This window comes from Tasmannia lanceolata, unplaced genomic scaffold, assembly GCF_043159265.1.
Source record: "Tasmannia lanceolata isolate RefF3 unplaced genomic scaffold, GAP_Taslan_0.1 ptg000012l, whole genome shotgun sequence".
Classification (NCBI taxonomy): Eukaryota; Viridiplantae; Streptophyta; class Magnoliopsida; order Canellales; family Winteraceae; genus Tasmannia; species Tasmannia lanceolata.
In genome coordinates, this window is record NW_027518689.1 from 19,387,391 (window position 1) to 19,405,950 (window position 18,560).

An 18,560-nucleotide genomic window follows, 5' to 3' on the forward strand; every position below is an offset into this window, starting at 1 on the left:
TAATAGTGGTCTACTGGTCTGGTTTTATAACATTTTCCTTGTTTGCCGACGGATTGATGAACTTTAGGTAGGTTCGCAACTCGGGTCAAGGCAGTTGGGTTTTCTAGAATCCTACCCTACGCAAGAAACCATCTCAAGTCAGGTTGAGTCCAGTTTCTAATGGGAAAACCCAAGATTCATAAAACTTACCTTACCCGAGATAATTTCTTGAGTCGGGTTGGGTCCAGTTTCTAATGCGAAAACCCGAGATTTATAAAACTTACCTTACCCAAGATAATTTCTTGAGTCAGGTCAGGTCGGGTTTTTCTACATTCTCTTCTATCCTGCTCTACTTAATGTCAGTGATGAGTTGAATGTCTGGTTGAAGAATGTGTAAGTAAAGATGGGACTTCTTATGTGTATTTGGTTGTTGAAGAATGTGCAAGGAAAGATGGGACTTCTTATGTGTATTTGGTTGCAGGGAATCTTTTCTCCTTGTTAATAACTTCTATTTACTTGTCTCCTCTAATTGATAAGCTTTGGATTTAAGATCATGGTCTATTATGGAAATTTCAGCTTTTCATGTCATTTAAATTTTCTCCATATGGTTATACATTGAGTTCGATTACGCTGAAGGTGATCACTGAGTTCTACATGGGAGATGTGCCTGTAATCAGACAACTGATCCGGAGGACCGTGGGGCGCGTTTGGGAATTGAATCTGTATAAAATTTAGGCCTAAGAAGAATAGTACTGAGCTTCTCTTGGCGAAGATAATCCGATCCAGGTGGGGCCAGTGGCAATGGGCAAGATTTTGTTTGCCAGCAAGATCAATGGCTCCAATCATGACCAATTTGGATCCGATCATGTCCTAGTGGCATGCCTGGGGCCAATGGTGATCTCAAAGATGAAAAAAACCTAATAGTGATCTATCTTTAAAACATTTCCCTTGTTTACGAAGGCATTGATGAACTTTAGGTAGGGTTGCAACTCGGGTCATGCGGTTTGGTTTTCTAAAACCCTACCCTATGCAAGAAACTATCTCAGGTCGGGTTTGGTCCAGTTTCTAATGGGAAACCCCGAGATTCATAAACCTTGCCTTACCCAAGATAATTTCTCAGGTTGGGTTTGTCTGGATCTTGCATTGAGCTTTATACAAATCGAAATGTAACCTTATCTTAGACGTGCACATTAAGATGGTAAATGTTAATTTTTTTCTCTTTACTAAATTTAAATATCTACACAACTCAACTAAGCCTTTGTCCCAGACTAGTTGGGGTCGGCTAATGAATCATTTAGAAAATTTTCATGAAGCAGGTGAAAAGATCTACCCGGCACAAATTGACTAAGCCCAATCATGACATTATTTAATTGATGACATATCTTAAAGATATTAAAAAATCAGAGATATATGATACCATAGAGAAGTATATAATAAGGCATCATAATAATTCTTTTTTTTTGAAATGGCAGGCATCATAATAATTCTAATGCACGCTTTTTTAATATTACGCATTCAATTGTGTTTTCTCACGGAAAAACCTAATTTTAAAAGTACAAATATACCATGCAGAGAACTATAGTTGGATGCTTTGATGCCGCCATCCGGATTCAGATAGGAAGAAAACAATTTGTCAAAAACCAGAGTCAAGAACATAAATTTCTGGTGCCAACTGGCTTGATTCTGTTTGATCTAAATAAGCATTTACCATGTCTGTGGGACCAAATATCTTCAGATAAAAACCCTGGGAAAATTGCCAGCGCCAGCACATAATCTATGCTTTGTGGTAGCAATTGTTTGTTAGGTCACAATTGGAAATTTAGTAAAGATATGCAAAAAGAAAGAAGCATAATACCTGACAAGTTACTGATGTTGCTAAAGAACATTAATAAGAGTCAGCAGGAAAACTTTGTGAAAGTTCGGTAAGGCTTCAAGGCCATGAAGATGAGAGACTAAGGCTCTGTTCATTTTAGATTATGGCAACTGATTGTGAGTCCAAAACCAATAGTTGGACTCGAAACCACGTTGGCCATGGCCATGTTTGTTTAAGATTGTGACAACCGATTGTGAGTGCGATTCTTGGACTTAAAATAACGTTTAGGTTTGAGTCCATTAATCGATTTAGCTCTCACAATCGGTGGCCATAATCTAAACAAACAGGGCCTTAACTTTGAGTCAAATAATTGGTTTTCGAATTACAATCGGTTGTTTTAATCTAAAATGAACAGGGCCTAATTTTCTGACCAAACAACCATAGGTTAATGTCATGCAGCAATCAGTTAAGGTTGAATACAATATGCGTAGTTCTCCTGTTCCTTTAAGCAAGCTATTGATGAATGAACTCGTCCATTCACCAAGAAAAGCTGAACCATTAATTTTTGAAGTCCCCTTTTATTAAGCATGCATCTCATGCATGGATAAAGACCATGAGTTCCTCACTCACATCTCATAGATCTCGTTTTCCCATCATATTTGTCATCCAAACAAACTATTTACAAAAGAGCAAAGCTAGCAAATGGGATGAAGTTCTGTTTTGAAAGTGTTTTCCTTTACAAAAAGTTAAGGAAAATAATATCAGCGCTCCAATGTTTTGATAATTCCGCTCAAGTTTATTGTCATTTAGTATTTAAAGGGAAAGGTTATTACAGTTTCCACAAAGCTCTCACAGTCACAAGCCCTTTAAATACTAAAAGACAAGAATCTTGAGCAGAAATATCAAAACATTGGAAGGCTGATATCATTTCCCAAAGTTAATCAATGGTATCAATTGGAAATAAATGTTCCTGTAATATACCCAACAAACTGATCAATAGCACTGATATGCATTTGTCTACCACAGTTATCTACAATCAAATTGATGGAAATGGGGGCATTAGGTGGAAGGATGGTTACTCTTTAACTAAACATTTGAGAAACCTCTTTATTCTTGAACTGATATGTCTCCATTTGTTTATAAATTGGGCAATAACATGCCCTCAATACTGCCAGCTACACATCATATTAACACAAAGAATGAGAAGAATACATTCTACTTACTGTAGGTATTTACATATATGCCGAATGATCTGATAAGCGCAACAAATACAAATACGCAGCAACGGAAGTAGCCAGCCAACCTACGCGTTTGATTCGCCTATCTGAATTGTATCATCTTTCTCATAGCCATGACCATTCTGTTAAACATGAAGGGTATGATAATTTGGAAGATAAACTGATACAAATTATTTAAGTATTTAGTCATTGGAAACAAGATTACAAATATTGGCTCATTAAGCTGCTAATCATCCCTTCTATTTTCTAAAACACAGAATTCCTTCATGCTTCCAGAACAAAGTGTCATGAATGAATGAACTACAGAAGTAGGATTATCCAAGTTCAGAAAAGTTAAAGAGATCCGAAAACACAATTTCTTCTCTACATGTGCCAGTACCTGCTATGGCACACAAAATCTGCTTGAAGAAACAGAGTTTCAGAATTAAATGTAAAGAAAGGGATCTTAAAAAGTATGAATGAGATGGATGCTTGTTATCCAACCATTCTCGTTAGTCCGTATCCCAACAAGGAAAATGGGTGATTTCATAAAAGTTTGAGTTATTGATTCCTAGGAACATAACTATAATTTTCTTTTGAAGTTTCAATTTAGAGGCAAATGTATATTCATCGACAATAGTTAATGCAACTTATGGAAAGTGGATTTGGAATCAATCAACAAAACATAGAGAGAGGCATCGGCTACATGAAAAGATGGCAACTGCAAGTTTAGGCCATCAGTTTTGGATTTTCAGACCCAATTATGAGTACAAAACTGATTACTGGACTAAAATTACATTTAATTTTGAGTCCAACAATCAGTTTTGGATTCACATTCAGTTCTAAATATCTAATAACAAACAGGGCCATAGTAATTTAAATAATTAATGTGGCTGGTAAATGGGCCGGTCATGGGCCTCGTTTTGGTCAAAAAAAAATTTAGACCTGGCCCTTTTGCCCCATTACAAGGTAAATTCTGTAACTAGGAGCATGCTCTGCTCCAAAAACTCAATAAAAAGAAAAAAAACCTCAACTTTCTTGATTTCTTTTCTGCACGAACACACGAGCATTGCACTTCAAAAACTCAATAAAAAGAAAAAGGTTCACGAAAAATTTGGCTCAAAAAATGTATTCTTGATGTTAACTTACCAACTTCTCCAAAGCTTAAGCTGTTGGAGAAACGTGTTATTTATCTTTTATACTTAAACACTCCCCCGCACGTGTGGCCCACTTAACAAACACGTGGCACATGTGGTCCCACTTTGGGCCGACCATCGCATGTGGATTTTTGCTATCTGGGAGGTTTGAACTCGAGACCTTTGGCTCTGATACCATGTGAAACAACCAGTTACTCCAAAAGCTTAAGTTTTTGGAGAAGTCGGTAAGGTTTTTTTTTTTTTCTTAATGGAGAAGTTGGTAAGTTAACATGGTATCAGAGCCAATGGGCTGATCCTTCGAGAAGGAAAGAAGAAGAGTCTATCTCCCTCCACGCCATCATCTCTTTCTCTCGTATCCCTCTTTATCTCCCTATAGTTTCTCCTCAAATCTTCCCTAAGATCTCTCTCTCCTACTGTCTCTCATATTTCTCTGTTTTTTGTTTCAAACCCCTAAAATCTCTCTCAGTATTTTCTGTGCCGTCGTTTCTCTCTCGGCAAACCCATTTTCCTCAGCTGTATTTACTCTTTGTCTTGTTTGGGTTGCCGTATGGAATGTTGTCTTCTTGTCCTTTATCCTCATCTTTGTTTTTCTCCATCTATATTTGTTATGTTTCATGTTTTTTGTCTTCCTCTCCAAGGTGCCCACCAAGTATTTGATAAAATGTCTCAAAGGGGTCTTGTGCCTTGAAAGTCTTCTTTTCGTTTCAAGTTTAAGGCCTTCGGTATCAACTTGAGGGGGAGTGTTGTCTTGTATTATTTTTCTTGTTGTCTTTTATTGTTTCTTGTGGTTCTCTTATTTATTTTGTGTTGGCTGATGTCATCTATTTCTTTACATCTCTTTCTTTACATGGTCTTTTATGTATTGTTTTCTATGTCTTTTATGTAGTTCTTTAAGGCGCACAAAAGTGTTTGCTCAAATGTCTAAGCGAGGTGTAGTGCCTTGTTTGTCTTCGTTTCTTTTTCTTCTTCAAGACGCACACCAAGTGTTCGATGAAATGTCCGAGAGAGGTGCGGTGCCTTGTTTGTCTTCATTTTTTTTCATTGCAAGTTGAAGGTATTTGACTTTCAACTTGAGGGCGAGTGTTCTCATGTAGTTCTTTGCGTCTTTTCTTGGTGAAGTATTGTCTTCTTGAGGGAGTGTTGCTATGTTGTTATGTTGTCTTTTCTTGAGGGAGTGTTATCATCTTCTCTTTATGTTATTCATTAGTCCCCTTGGTGATTATTATCGTCTTTCTTGTTTTCATGTCTCTTCGTGTTGTACAGCTTCATACCTTATCTCTTCGTTTGTTATTGTCCTCCTTGTCTTGTCATTTCCGGGCTCATGTAGTTTCGCCCTAGGGGGTGTTGTTGTGCTCCCTAGTCGGTCTTTTTCTTGTCAGCTTTATGCCTTATTTTCTCTTTTCCGGGTGATGGTTTCCATATCCATCATTGGTCAGCTCTTTTCAGGCGACGATGGTCATGTCGTCGACCTAATCTTCATACGATGGTGTCCTCATCGTTGGATGGTTTATCTTCTCCCTCCTTTCCTTCCTATCTTCAAGCGACGATGTTTATGCCATCGACCTTGTCACCAGACGATGGTTTCCCCATCGTTGGATGGTTATCCTCGTCTTCTTCTTATCTTCAGGCAACAGTTCTCCGTTGACCCAGTCTCTAATGGTTTCCCCATTAGTGGTCTTCTATTGGCATGGTGCTGCTTAGTTGATGTTCTTCCTCGTGGTGCTTCGTTGTGTCCCATGTGCGCGCCCTTGGTGTGCCTATTTTGCTCGCTGGACCGTTGCCGCTTACCACTGTTAGCCCAAGGGCTCCCATGGGTTCATCCAATCACCATGTTTTGATTATCAACAAACACAAATTGATTAGTTCTTTTATGGACTAATGTGTTGCCTTGAGTGTTGTGCTATAGACAGGTTTTAACATGCTAACATATGCTAGCACATCACCATATATGGCCTATGCTTGAGGATGATCCAAATACAAGTCAAAGGAGCAGGATAACACTTGAATCATCTTGCCTTGGAGGTACAACCAAGGAGGAGCTCAATCTCAAGCATCCAAGCAAGTGAACATTCAAAGGAACATCTTTGAAGGCCAAAGCTTGAGGATCGACATGCACAAAGGTCAAACGAGCTTGAACACATTGGCGGCATCATCCTTGGAAGATGTCAAATCAAGAAGCTTGAGTTGAAGATCCCACAAGCAAGCCAAGAACATAAAGATCAATGAAGGCTAGTTGAAGAAATGTTCAAGAGTGTGCATAGAATGGTAGATTGTACACTCCATCTCTTGTGATGTCTTCTAAGGTCAAGGCAGTAATAAAAGGACCTAAAACACACTAAAAATGCCTCAAAATGTTTTCAAAAGTAACACAAAACCAAGTGGCCCTAAAGCCCAAGTGCTAAGTTAAGTTATAAAATGGAAAGACATGAAATTAGCACTTGAAAAATGGATCCAGCACATAAATCGTATCATAACTGGTCCAAAACATTTTCAAATATTTTTGAAAATATTTTTAACAGAAAGATCTCATCGTTTCCATTCAAATCGATTATAAGAATGTCGAAATCGGATAAGAAACGAATGAGATATGAATTTTACAGGTTTCAAGCTGAAATCTGGAATCCAGTTACGGAATTCCATGCACCCCACAGCGTTCTTGTGAAGTGCGCTGGAACTTAAAAAATATAGTTGTTGGAGTTCTAAAAGTTGCACAGAATTACCGTTTTGCCCCTGTAACGGCTAATTTTGATTTTTGTATATATGGGTTTAAACTTGTATTTTAACTTAAGATAACGGTTTTTCAACCCATCTAAGGCCTATACAAACACTTGCAAACTATTTTTGGCTAACATATCTCTCCCCAACCCTTGTGCCTTGATTTTGACAAATCTTCAAGAGATTTGGAATAGGCTTCACTTGTAATATTTTGAGAGAGTTGCAGTGAGCTTTGATTATTGTATACTAAGCCTTCAAGAGACTAAAAGAGTGTTCTTTATTATTCGTCAAGCTTTGTAAAAGGGTCTCCGATTTGCCCAGCTAAGAAAGATGAATCCGGCATTGTAATAGCGTTCTCCGATTCGGCCCTTGAAGAAAGGTGAATCCGGCGTTGTATAAGAGGGTTTCTTGATCCGGCCCGTTAAGAAAGAAGGATCACATAGTAGAAGCGCCAAGGAGGTCTTGGCAAGTGGATGTAGACCTTAGTACAGAGACTAAGGTTGAACCACTCTTCTTCTTCCTCTCTTCTAACCCTAGTTCCATTTCTAACACTTGAAAACAAACTCAGAAATCTCTAGCAAATTTAATAATAATACATAGTTAATGTACACACATTGACCCACACCTGCACGCGCTACACTTTCATATTCCATTCTATAGTTGGCATAAATCAATAGGAATGCCAACTAAGTAGAGTTTATTTATTCATAGAAGCAAAAAGATGATGAATTTGCTTGCTGATGAGAAACTGCTTACACCTCCAAATAATGTTATGTAGGACAACCTGGGGGAAATGATCCACGTAGACGAACCCAACTGGAGCCAGGATTAGAGCCGGGTAGATTCCTTTCACCTTCTCTATGAAATTTTTTTAAAGGATTCATTTAGCCGACCCCAGCTAGTTTGGGACAAAGGCTTAGTTGAGTTGAGTTGAGTTGAGGACAATCTGGGGGAAAAAAGATTGAGGAACAAAGGAAATGGACTATATGGTTATGGATTGATTGATGTATCCTGAGAGACTGTATGTGATTTGACTGCTTCTTATCAGTATGGTTATAGTTATGGTACCGGGTACCCATACAGTACTAACATATAGAAGCAGTCACAACAGAGGGAATCATATGGGTATGTGATGCTCGATGCCATATGACTTATATGCACTTGCATATGGGGATGAATCATCTTCATACGAAGCAGCACCAAAAGCAACTGGCCTTATTGCCATGTACCGACGTTTGGAATTGTTGATATAGGTTAAGCACTATGTCTTTGATTATTATGTCCAGCAACACCAACAGACATATGCGGTTAATATGTCATGGCAGGAATATTAGTTTTTTGAAGACAAGATTGCTCAGTAGATGCATCGTGCCCATCATGACAGAGAGGGATGATAGATTTGAACCGCCTTGTAACTTGATGTCGTATTGACATAGACGTAGCATCCTTGGAGGGATGATGGTCATTATATTGTCTCTATATTCTTCTTTACTTTGAGTTTAGAATTCACTTTATTGTTCCAGTCATGTGCGATAGCACATATCACTATGCATTGACATTGTTAAACTATTATGGATGGCTTTCTTACTTATGTGATGGTTTCTATGTGTACATTTGTGGTTATTCTAGCATTTCCTGAAGTTTAATCTTAAAATTAAATCACTTGCATATGTTTCTATTCGAAGCTCCATTGGAGAGAAGGACGAAAGTAGAGAGAAAAGAGAAGAGAGAAGAATGTCTTTCCCTATTAAACATGTATTATATATGTGACTAGGGTTCATGTACAATGACTAGAATAACCTAACATGGGTATCTAATTACACCACTACATCCAACACTCACCCACAAGCTGAAGTGTATATATCATACATCCACAGCTTGGTACACATATCACTTAGCCTTGCTCTACCTAGAGGTTTAGTAAACATGTCAACTATCTCATGATGACGAGGATAAGCCAATCTCTAAAAAAACTGATCTCAATCAAATTAATTCACATGTATGAACCATGGCACTGTACTCTGCTTATGCACTTGACCTGGCTACCACATCCTGCTTTTACTTTTCCATTAAACCAAGTTGCCCCCAATAAAGGTGTAGTACCCCTGTAGTAGATCCCCTATATGCAAGTTGGGACCTCTGGTCCCCAATGTAACTTCCATAGTATCAATAAAATTGTCATCTTTCAAAAAATATATCTCAAAAATCTGGGTGAATGCCGTCCAATGAGATTTACGTGGTGAGCTCATGAACTGGCTAACTACACTGATTGTAAATGAGATATCTGGACGAATTGCAGTAAGATATATTAGCTTCCCAACTATTAGTATGTATCTGCCTGGATCCACTAGTAACTCCCCCTGATCAGGAAGGAATTTGATATCGGGGTCCTTAGGTACCTCAGTTGGCGTGACTCCAAAAAATAGTGTGTCTTCCAATACATCCAATGCATACTTCCTCTGTGATAGAGATAATCCACCATGTGAATATCCACTCCAAGAAAATACCTAAGGTGGATAAGATCTTTGGTGCTTGTCCTTCTGAAGAAAATCCTTTAGTCTATGTATGCCTTCGTTGTTGCTCCCAGTAATAATAATATCATCCACATAAACGATTAGAAAGAAGCACACTTCTTTAGACTAAGACCTAAAACGAGAATGATCAACAACACATTGTTTCAGGCCAAATCGCGTTACTGCCTCACTAAACCTCCCAAACCAGGGACGAGGCGATTGCTTAAGGACATACAACGCTTTACTCAAACGACAAACTGCATGATTCATCTCCCCATGAGCAACATACTCAGGAGGTTGCTCCATGTAGACTTCTTGCAAATCGTCATCCAAGAAGGCATTTTTAACGTCCAACTGAAAAAGAGGCCCGCATATGTTCACTGCTTGAGAGATCAAGATCTTCTCCCGTGGATGTTGGCACACCGCTGAACCACGTAAATCTTTTGTGTTTCTTGCGTGTTGTGTTCTTTGCATTGTTTTCTTTACATTTTTGCTGCATATCATGTTCAATCCTTGTTGAGAAGGTATTTCTCAGTTTTTCTACACATCAGCGCATGGATTGGTATTTCTAGCTCAAACACATGCATGTTGATATCCATGCCGACTCAGATTCCAATTGTGAAGGTATGATCAAATAAAGACAAGACCTGGTTATTTTGCTATCATAAATGTTTTGTGTAGCCTCATGGAGCAATAAGAAACAAAGGATTGTTGCTAGAGCGCGCGCAAAAACTGTGTAGATCAACAGCTGCAGCTTGGTTACGATACTTAATAAGAATGTCAAGATCATGTGTTCTTCATCGTGACAACCAAAATAAAATCAAGTTATCTCAAAGTCAGGTTTCCCATGCTCGATGTAGACACCAAGGTTATCAAAATCATACGATTTACAATTCGAATCGTACAATTCGAATCGAATCGTAGAGCCACTGATTCAAATCGGATTACTGAATCAATTTTACAAAGAATCGTACGATTCATTCTTGAATCGTGCGATTCGATCTTGAATCGTGCGATTCAATCTTGAATCTTACGATTCAATGGAATCGTACGATTCAAGTTTAAACTCATTTTCTAAACTCTGTGGGCCCCAACAACTTAACGTAATAGGTATAATACGTTGTTTTTAATCATATCCCTCGACTTTTTCCATCTTCGCCGAATTAGGGCTCGAGGAGAGAAAGAAAACCCACTTTGCCGTCGACTTTGGGTTTGCTAAAACCCCTCCTCCATTCGGTTCTCCTCCCTAAGGTAGAGAAGAGAAACAAGAAGAAGAAAAAGAAGAAAAAGAAGAAGAAAAAGAAGAGGTACGTTCTTTTCTTTTCTTTTTTTCTCCCCTTCCACCTCTTCCTCTGCTCCTTCCTTTCCCCTTCTTTTTCATTTCCCCTCCACGTTTTGTTTTGGATTTTGAGAACCGATTGGACTCCAATCAGTTTTTAAAATCCAAAACAAATAGGGCTGGCAATCTGTTATAAGGGGGCTCTGTTTTTTTTTTTTTGGTTTTTGAGAACAAATAGGGCTGGCAATCTCTCCCTAAGGCTCTGTTTTAAAAAAAAAAAAAAACTAGAATGGGCTCTGTTTTTTTTGGGCCAAATAATCTGTTATGGTCTCACAATCTGTTCTCAAAATCCAAAACAAACATAGCCTTAATTTTGAGTCCAAATCATCATTTTTGTAACTTACTTTTGAGGCTCTGTTTGTTTTGGATTTTGAGAACTGATTTCGTGTCCAAAATTGATTATTAGACCCAATTTTACATTTAATTTTGGCTCAAATAATCTGTTATGGACTCACAATCTGATCTCAAAATCCAAAACAAACAGAGCCTTAATGTTGAATTCAAAATCTTCATTTTGTAACTTCATAGCCCTGTTTGTTTTGAGTTTTGAGAACTGATTTCGAGTCCAAAACTGATTATTAGACCCAAATTTATGTTTAATTTTGGGTCAAATAATCTGTTATGGACTGATAAATTTGAGGTTGTGTTTGTTTTGGATTTTAAGAACTGATTTCGAGTCCAAAACTGATTATTAGACCCAAATTTACGTTTAATTTTTGGTCAAATAATATGTTATGGACTCATAAATTTGAGGCTCTGTTTGTTTTGGACTCACAATCTGTTCACAAAATCCAACAGAAACAGAGCCTTAAATTTTATTGTCTTTTGTTGGTCAAATTTATTTCTTTTGGATTTTGAGAACTGATTTAGAGTCCAAAACTGATTAGGCTCTGTTTGTTTTAGATTTTGAGAACCGATTAGACTCCATTCAGTTCTTAAAATCCAAAACAAATAGGACGGACTGACCCCTTTTAGGCTCTGTTTGTTTTGGATTTTGAGAACTGATTTAGAGTCCAAAACTAATTTTGAGGTCAAAATGTTCAGTATTGGATTGCTTTAATGTGGGGCATTGGGGCTGTTTGATTGCTTTAATGTGTTGCTGTTGGATTGGTTTAATGTGGGACCATAAGGCTATTTTTCCTTTTGTCATCTATTTTTATTTCAGGCATTGGATTTACAAGTTTGTATTTCCTTAAGAAGTTTGAAGTGTAGTATAAAGAAAGATGGTTAAAGCTACAGAAGTCGATGTGACATAGGAGCATTGTACGACGGTCGTTCCCAATAACAAGACAAGATTACGATATAATTATCGTTGGAAAGAGTATTCTGGAGGTGTCTTTAGAATGAAGCATCATTTGGGACGTACAAAATAGAATGTAGCTGCTTGTACACAAAATCCGTATGACGTTGTTGATAAATTTAAGTTACTATTGAAGGAAATTGAAGAAGAGAAGGAGAAAAGAGATGATGCAAAGTATGATGTGGGGCGGCCGGACTTCTATTATCAAGATAGGGAGGAAATAGAGAATGCACGTGTTGCTAGAGGGAAGAGGAAAATGGATGATTTTGTAGTGAGGGGGGACAAAAAAACCGGCAAGCAAGCAACTATCAATCAAATTTGGAAAAAGGGGGATAGGGATAAAGTTTGCCAAAACATAGTAAGGTTCTTTTACTCGAATGCATTGTCTTTCAACCTTGTTAAATGCCCGTTTTTTGACACCATGGTTGAATCCATAACCCATTTTGAACATGGATTAAAAGTCCCAAGCTACCATGAGATGAGGAATACATTCCTTAAAAGAGAAGTACAGAACATAGAGTCTATGATGGATGAATATAAGAAAGAATGGAAGAAGACGGGTTGCACGCTTAGGTCAGATGGTTGGACGGATGGGGTGAACAGATCCATTACTAATTTCTTGATTAATAGTCCAAAGGGGACAATTTTTTTGAGATCAGCAGATACCTCTGATATCTCAAAAAATGCAGATAACTTGTTTGCTCTACTTGATTCGGTTGTGGAAGAAGTGGGAGAGGAAAATGTACTCCAAGTTATCACGGATAGTGCGGCTGCATATGTGAGCAGGGGAGTTGTTAATGGAGAAGAGGAAAAAATTATTTTGGTCTCCTTGTGCCGCTCATTGCATAGATTTGAAGCTTGAAGACACCTAAAAAATTACCAACCCATGCATAGACCATCGCAAAGGCCAGGATGATCACAGTGTACATTTACAATCATAGTTGGGTTTTGCATCTAATGCGTAAGCATACGAAAGGGGAATTGACAAGGCCAGCTGTGACACGTTTTACAACGTGCTTCCTGACATTGAAGAGTCTAAGAGAGAGAAGGGCGGGCTTGATGCAGATGTTTGCCTCGGATGATCGGCAAAAAAGCCCATATTCCAAAAAAGCCGATGGGAGCAAGATATGCGGAATTGTGTTGGGCGATTCCACATTTTGGCCTAGTGTATATTAATGTTTGAAATGCACATCCCCATTGGTGAAAGTCCTACGCTTAGTGGATTCAGATGAGAGGCTTGTCATGGGGTACATTTATGAGGCTATGGACTGAGCCAAAAAAGCCATTGCAAAGAATTTGGGCAACATAAAGAAGAAATATGAGCAAATTTGGAATATCATTGATGAATGTTGGGATAGGCAACTTCATACGCCCTTGTACGCAGCGGGTTACTTTTTAAATCCGCGGTTTCAGTATGAGACTTCAAATGACGTGGACAATGAAATTAAGGTGGGGCTATTGGATGGGTTAGAAAGAATGATTTCAAGTTCAAAAGAGAGGGTGTTAATTGGTAACCAAATTGATAAGTTCAAGAAAGCAGAGGGTCTCTTTGGACGGGAAATGGCAAAGTTAATGAGGAAAGAACAGTTACCAGGTAAATTCTTTAACTAAAAATTTTTAATTGAATTCTTATCTTATGTATTTAGAAATTATCATAATTATTTTTTGGAAAAAAAGGTTTATGGTGGCCTTTGGAGATGAATGTCCCAAGTTGCAAAATTTGCAATTCGAATTGAAAGCCTGACGTGTAGTGCTAGCGGTTGCGAACGCAACTGGAGCACATTTGAGCAGGTAAATGTTAGTAAGTCTACTTTTTTTATTCATATCTTTTTATTTGTATCCCTTTAATTTTTATTATTAACGTTTTTTATTTTAGATACATTCAAAAAGAAGAAACTGACTCGAACAAAAGAGGATGAATGCACTTGTTTTTGTCAAATACAATCTTCAACTTTGAGTTCGCAATTCAAAGAGGAAGGACAACAAAGGATTTGATCATATTTCGTTATCTGACATGGACTCAGACGATGAGTGGATAACAGAAAAGGATGGACTTGTGCTTCCAGAAGACACGACTTGGTTGGATATGGGTGAATGTTTAGTGGAAGAAGCTACAGGAGATGAGACGGGCGCCGGCTCCAGCCATGCGCCTCAACAAAAGAAAAGACGTAAGCTATTTGTAATTTCTTTTCTTAGTAATAAAGAGTTAAAGACATGATTTATTGATATTCATTCTTGTAAATGTAACAGGCGTTAGAAACCTCAACAAAAGGAAGGACAAGCACCAACTGCAAGATGAAGAAGAAGAATTTGGTTCTGCTTCCGACACAGATGATGGAGATGAGGGTGTTAATATTGAGGGAAGAACTACCGATGCCGATGACGAAAATAATGATAAGGATGTGAATGGGATCGACGACATCCACGATCTATATTTTATACAATCATGATATGTTTCATGTTTTGTTTTGTGGTTCATATGTGAGACTTTAAAGTTTTTTTTATCTTTTTGAGATCGTTATAGAGAGAATGAATGGATTTTGCCATTTTGGTAATGAATGGTTAATTAATTTTAATTATGACAATCGGTTAAGTGATTATCAAGCATTTCATGTTATTTATATTTTAATGGTTTTGAATGGAAAAGTGATAATTACTCTTTTTATTCTTATTTATAATTTTTCCTATTTTTTATTATTTTTTTCTGATTTTTATATATAAATCTGAAAGATCTTACGATTTAGGATTCGACCCCTCTTACGATTTACGATACGATTCCGATTTTCAGAACCTTGGTAGACACATTGAGATTGATTCTTGTGCAAACATTGTGTAGATCAACGGCTGCAGCTTGGTTATGATACTTGATAAGAATTGTCAAGATCTATAGTATTAGAGGCTCTTGTTAGGTGAACTAATACTTGTAGCCTTAGCAAGATGCAGCTAACGTTTTACAAAAGAACATCAGGGGAATTGTATAGGAGTATGCAATGGAACAGTTGAAAGGAATTTTTGTACTTCATCATTTTGGTTATCTTTGAATTGGTCTTGGGTATGCTCATGCCAAAACATGTTAATATCTTGTATTGCAGGCTTGGACTCCTGGTCCCGAATGCTATCTGAATATTAATGAAATTTGTCAATTTTCAAAAAAAAGAATTGTCAAGATCATGTGTTCTTCATCGTGACAACCAAAATAAAATCAAGTTATCTCAAAATCAGGTTTCTCATGCACGGTGTAGACACATTGAGATTGATTCTTGTTTTAATCAGGAAAAGGATGAAGTACAAAATTTATTCTTACTGACTTGCGGGGCAGCACTAGAGATACTGTTTTTTTCACTTGTGAGGCCCCAACCCCAATGGCGTTTTCATCTTTTGATACATTCATTTGTAACATGTTTAAAATAGGTTCTGATCTATAAACATATTTATACATTTATAAAATCAGATCACTTTAACTCCCAGTTTAATAACATCTAAGGGTAGATTAGGTATTATATGTAGTATAGAGGGTATTATAGTCATTGTACACATGTTGCCCTATTTGGGCCTATATCTTCATCATTTACATGAGCTCCCTTAGTGGAGACTCTCCATCTCTCCATTCCTCTTCTTCTTCCTCATTAACCTAATCCCCATTAGTAACATGGTATCAGAGCTTTAGGGCTGATCCTCAAAGAAAGGAGAAGAAGAAGAGTTCCATCCCTATCACAAGCCATCCACGCATCTCTCTCCCTCTCACGTGTCTGTTTTTTTCGCAAAACCATTCTTAGGGTTTTTCAATTTCCCCAATTCCCTCTTCTGCGAAAATCTCTCTCAAATCTCTCCTTATGTTTTCTTTCGTCTTTTCTCTCCTCATTTACAACTCCATTGTTGCCGTAAATCTCTCTGCCTTACTTTTTTGCGCAAAACCCTTTTTTTGGGGTTTTTGAGTAAAACCCCCTAAAATCTCTCTACGCATCTCTCTCAATGCACACACCTATTTTTTGGATTTTCCAAAAATCTCTCCCTAATCTTGATTTGCACATTTTTTTTGGGTTTTTTTTGTTTTTCGTAACCTTATTTTCTCTCCATGTTTTGTCGAACCACAAATCCCTCAAATCTTTCCAATTTCCTCCTCTCTCTCTCTCTCTCTCTCTCTCTCTCTCTCTCTCTCTCTCTCTCTCGAACAAATCTTTCTCTTGCACTATTGAGCAAACCCACCCTTGGGTTTGCCGTAAATCCCAAATCCTTTACTACTACTAAAAGGGAAAATCCCTGAAAAATCGTCTGCTTCTTTCATACTATTTCCTTATGCGTCCCGCCTTAATTTCCCTAAAACTCCCAAGTATGTCCTTTTTCACTACTTCTTTTTCGTCATTTCCGCTTCTCATATGCCTTCCACAAGAGTTAAAAAAAAGACACCAGTTGTCTCCTTTTTGCCTTTTTTGTTCGTAATTGTCATAATTTTTCAATTTTATTTGTACTTTTGGCCATAATTGTCATATTTTAGTACCCTCGTTCGGTATTTTTTTCGTAATTTTTCTGCTTTGCTTCCATTTTTAGTAATTTTTCATTTAAAACTTAGTACCCGCGCATGATTATTATTTATTGCTATTATGTATTGCTAGCCACCTTTGCACAAACCGTACTTCGCAGCAAAGGATGGGCGAACAAGCAGAAAAGTACGCTCGGCGAAGGTGGCTAGCAAATCCCTATAAAAAAAAATCTTCGCTCGGCGAAGGTGGCTAGCAAATACCTATAAAAAATTCTTAAAAACATACGTCAAAAAACCGGTTGACCCGCGGGCCGAGTGCGGGTCCAAGCCCAATGACCCGTAAAATTTCTCGTCACTTTGACTCGGCCAGTTTGACCCGTTTCCCCATGATTTAGAGGGAAATTATGTGATTATGAGAGTTTTTATATATAGTGTAAGTCCTTACAGTGAGTATTGTTCTTCAAAAAGCACTGTATAACTTACATCTTAGGATGATCCAAACTGTCCATTTGATGGGCCACAATGTAAGTAGGTTGTGTGCCAAAATTCATTTCCATAGGATAATTACAACCCTCCAATCAATAAATGTTTCCTAAATATGCCGTTCCTCTATAGACTGCATGGCTAGGATCATCGCATGGAAATGTGTTTTTTGGGAACATCCCATTTATGATGTGGCCCATCAATTGGATGGTTTGGATCATCCTATGGTGTAAGTTATACAATACTTTTTTTTTAATAGGGAGTGTAAGCTTTGTCACAAAATTCTTGTTACAATATATATGGTGTAAGCCCATGTAGTGAACTATTTTTTAATAAGCCGGTAGGGGTCCCCACAAAACCCCAACTTACCTATCAAAAATTGGAGTGAATATTTTACCGCCTACACCATAGGATGATCCAAACCATCCATTTGATCATTCCGAAATGATGATCGCATCCCTACAATCTATAGATAATCGACATAATTTGGAAACCCCGCAACTGTATTGGGATCATCCTATGGAAATGATTTTTGGCATACAACCTATGGTGTAAGTCCGTACAATCAAGTATTTTTCAGAAGAATCGCACGCCTTGTACCATAGGATGATCCAAACCGTCCATTTAATGGGCCACAGTATAAATTGATTGTTCCCAGAAAATAATTACATATGATAATTCCATGCCCTTCTTTTAGAAAAACTTCCTACTGTATGCTATTAGCTGGGGGCATTTAATTCATTTTGATGCTAGAAGTTTCTCGGAATGAGAAATGATTTGAGGGTACAATCGTCAATTGCATAAGAAAAGTATCGACATATGGTACCTGTCTATGACAATTACGAAAAAAAACTACCAAAAAGAGGTATAGACATATGACAATGACGAAAAAACTACGTTATATGACGCATTAGGGACAAGTTACAAAATATTGACGGATGCCGAGCACCTGAAGAGGAACAACAATTATGGAAACCTCTATCGATTGGAGAGCTACGATCAGCCTATGGAAATGATTTTACGGGCACAACCGATTGATGTTGTGTTCCATCACATGGACGATTTGGATCAACCTATAACCCTCTATAGATCGGAGGGTTAGGATCAACCTATGAAAATTATTTTTAGGGCACAACCTATTTAGGCAGTGGCCCATCTAATGGACGGTTTGGATCATCCTATGGTACGGGCCATACCGTACATTTTAACAAAGTGAGGAGTGCGATCATCAAAATACGGTGAGTAGTGCCATTATAAAATATGGCAGTGAGGACATTAGCACTATATATAATTTGAAACCATCGATGTTCTTGGATATTCCCACGCGGGTCGGGTTCAACCCAAATTTGGGTTGGGTCGGGTTAAGATTTTTCACAAATCGGGTTGGGTTGGGTTGGGAAAAATCAACCCGAATTGGAAATCGGGTTGGGTCGGGTTGGGTTGTCGGGCAACCCGACCCGACCAGAAACCTGAATTTGGGTTCCATCTGAAGAAGTTCTGTATATGTGTTTTTCTTTTTCAACATTGAAATAGTCTCCACAGTCCACAATGAACGGTTTGGATA

The 18,560-nt window shown here is 37.9% G+C and overlaps 1 protein-coding gene across 2 annotated transcripts in view; it reads right to left on the bottom strand.

The window, feature by feature from the left end:
• Positions 1–2,759: 2,759 nt before the first annotated feature.
• Positions 2,760–18,560, bottom strand: part of LOC143887097 (uncharacterized) — a 64,509-nt gene continuing 48,708 nt past the window's right edge. For both annotated transcript variants that reach the window (XR_013254032.1, XM_077391210.1), the window contains one exon: positions 2,760–3,152. Coding sequence is in view for 1 of the 2 variants with exons in the window: in XM_077391210.1 (XP_077247325.1) it covers positions 3,096–3,152 (57 nt within the window). In the remaining variant the exon portion in view is untranslated. The remainder of the gene's footprint in view (positions 3,153–18,560) is intronic.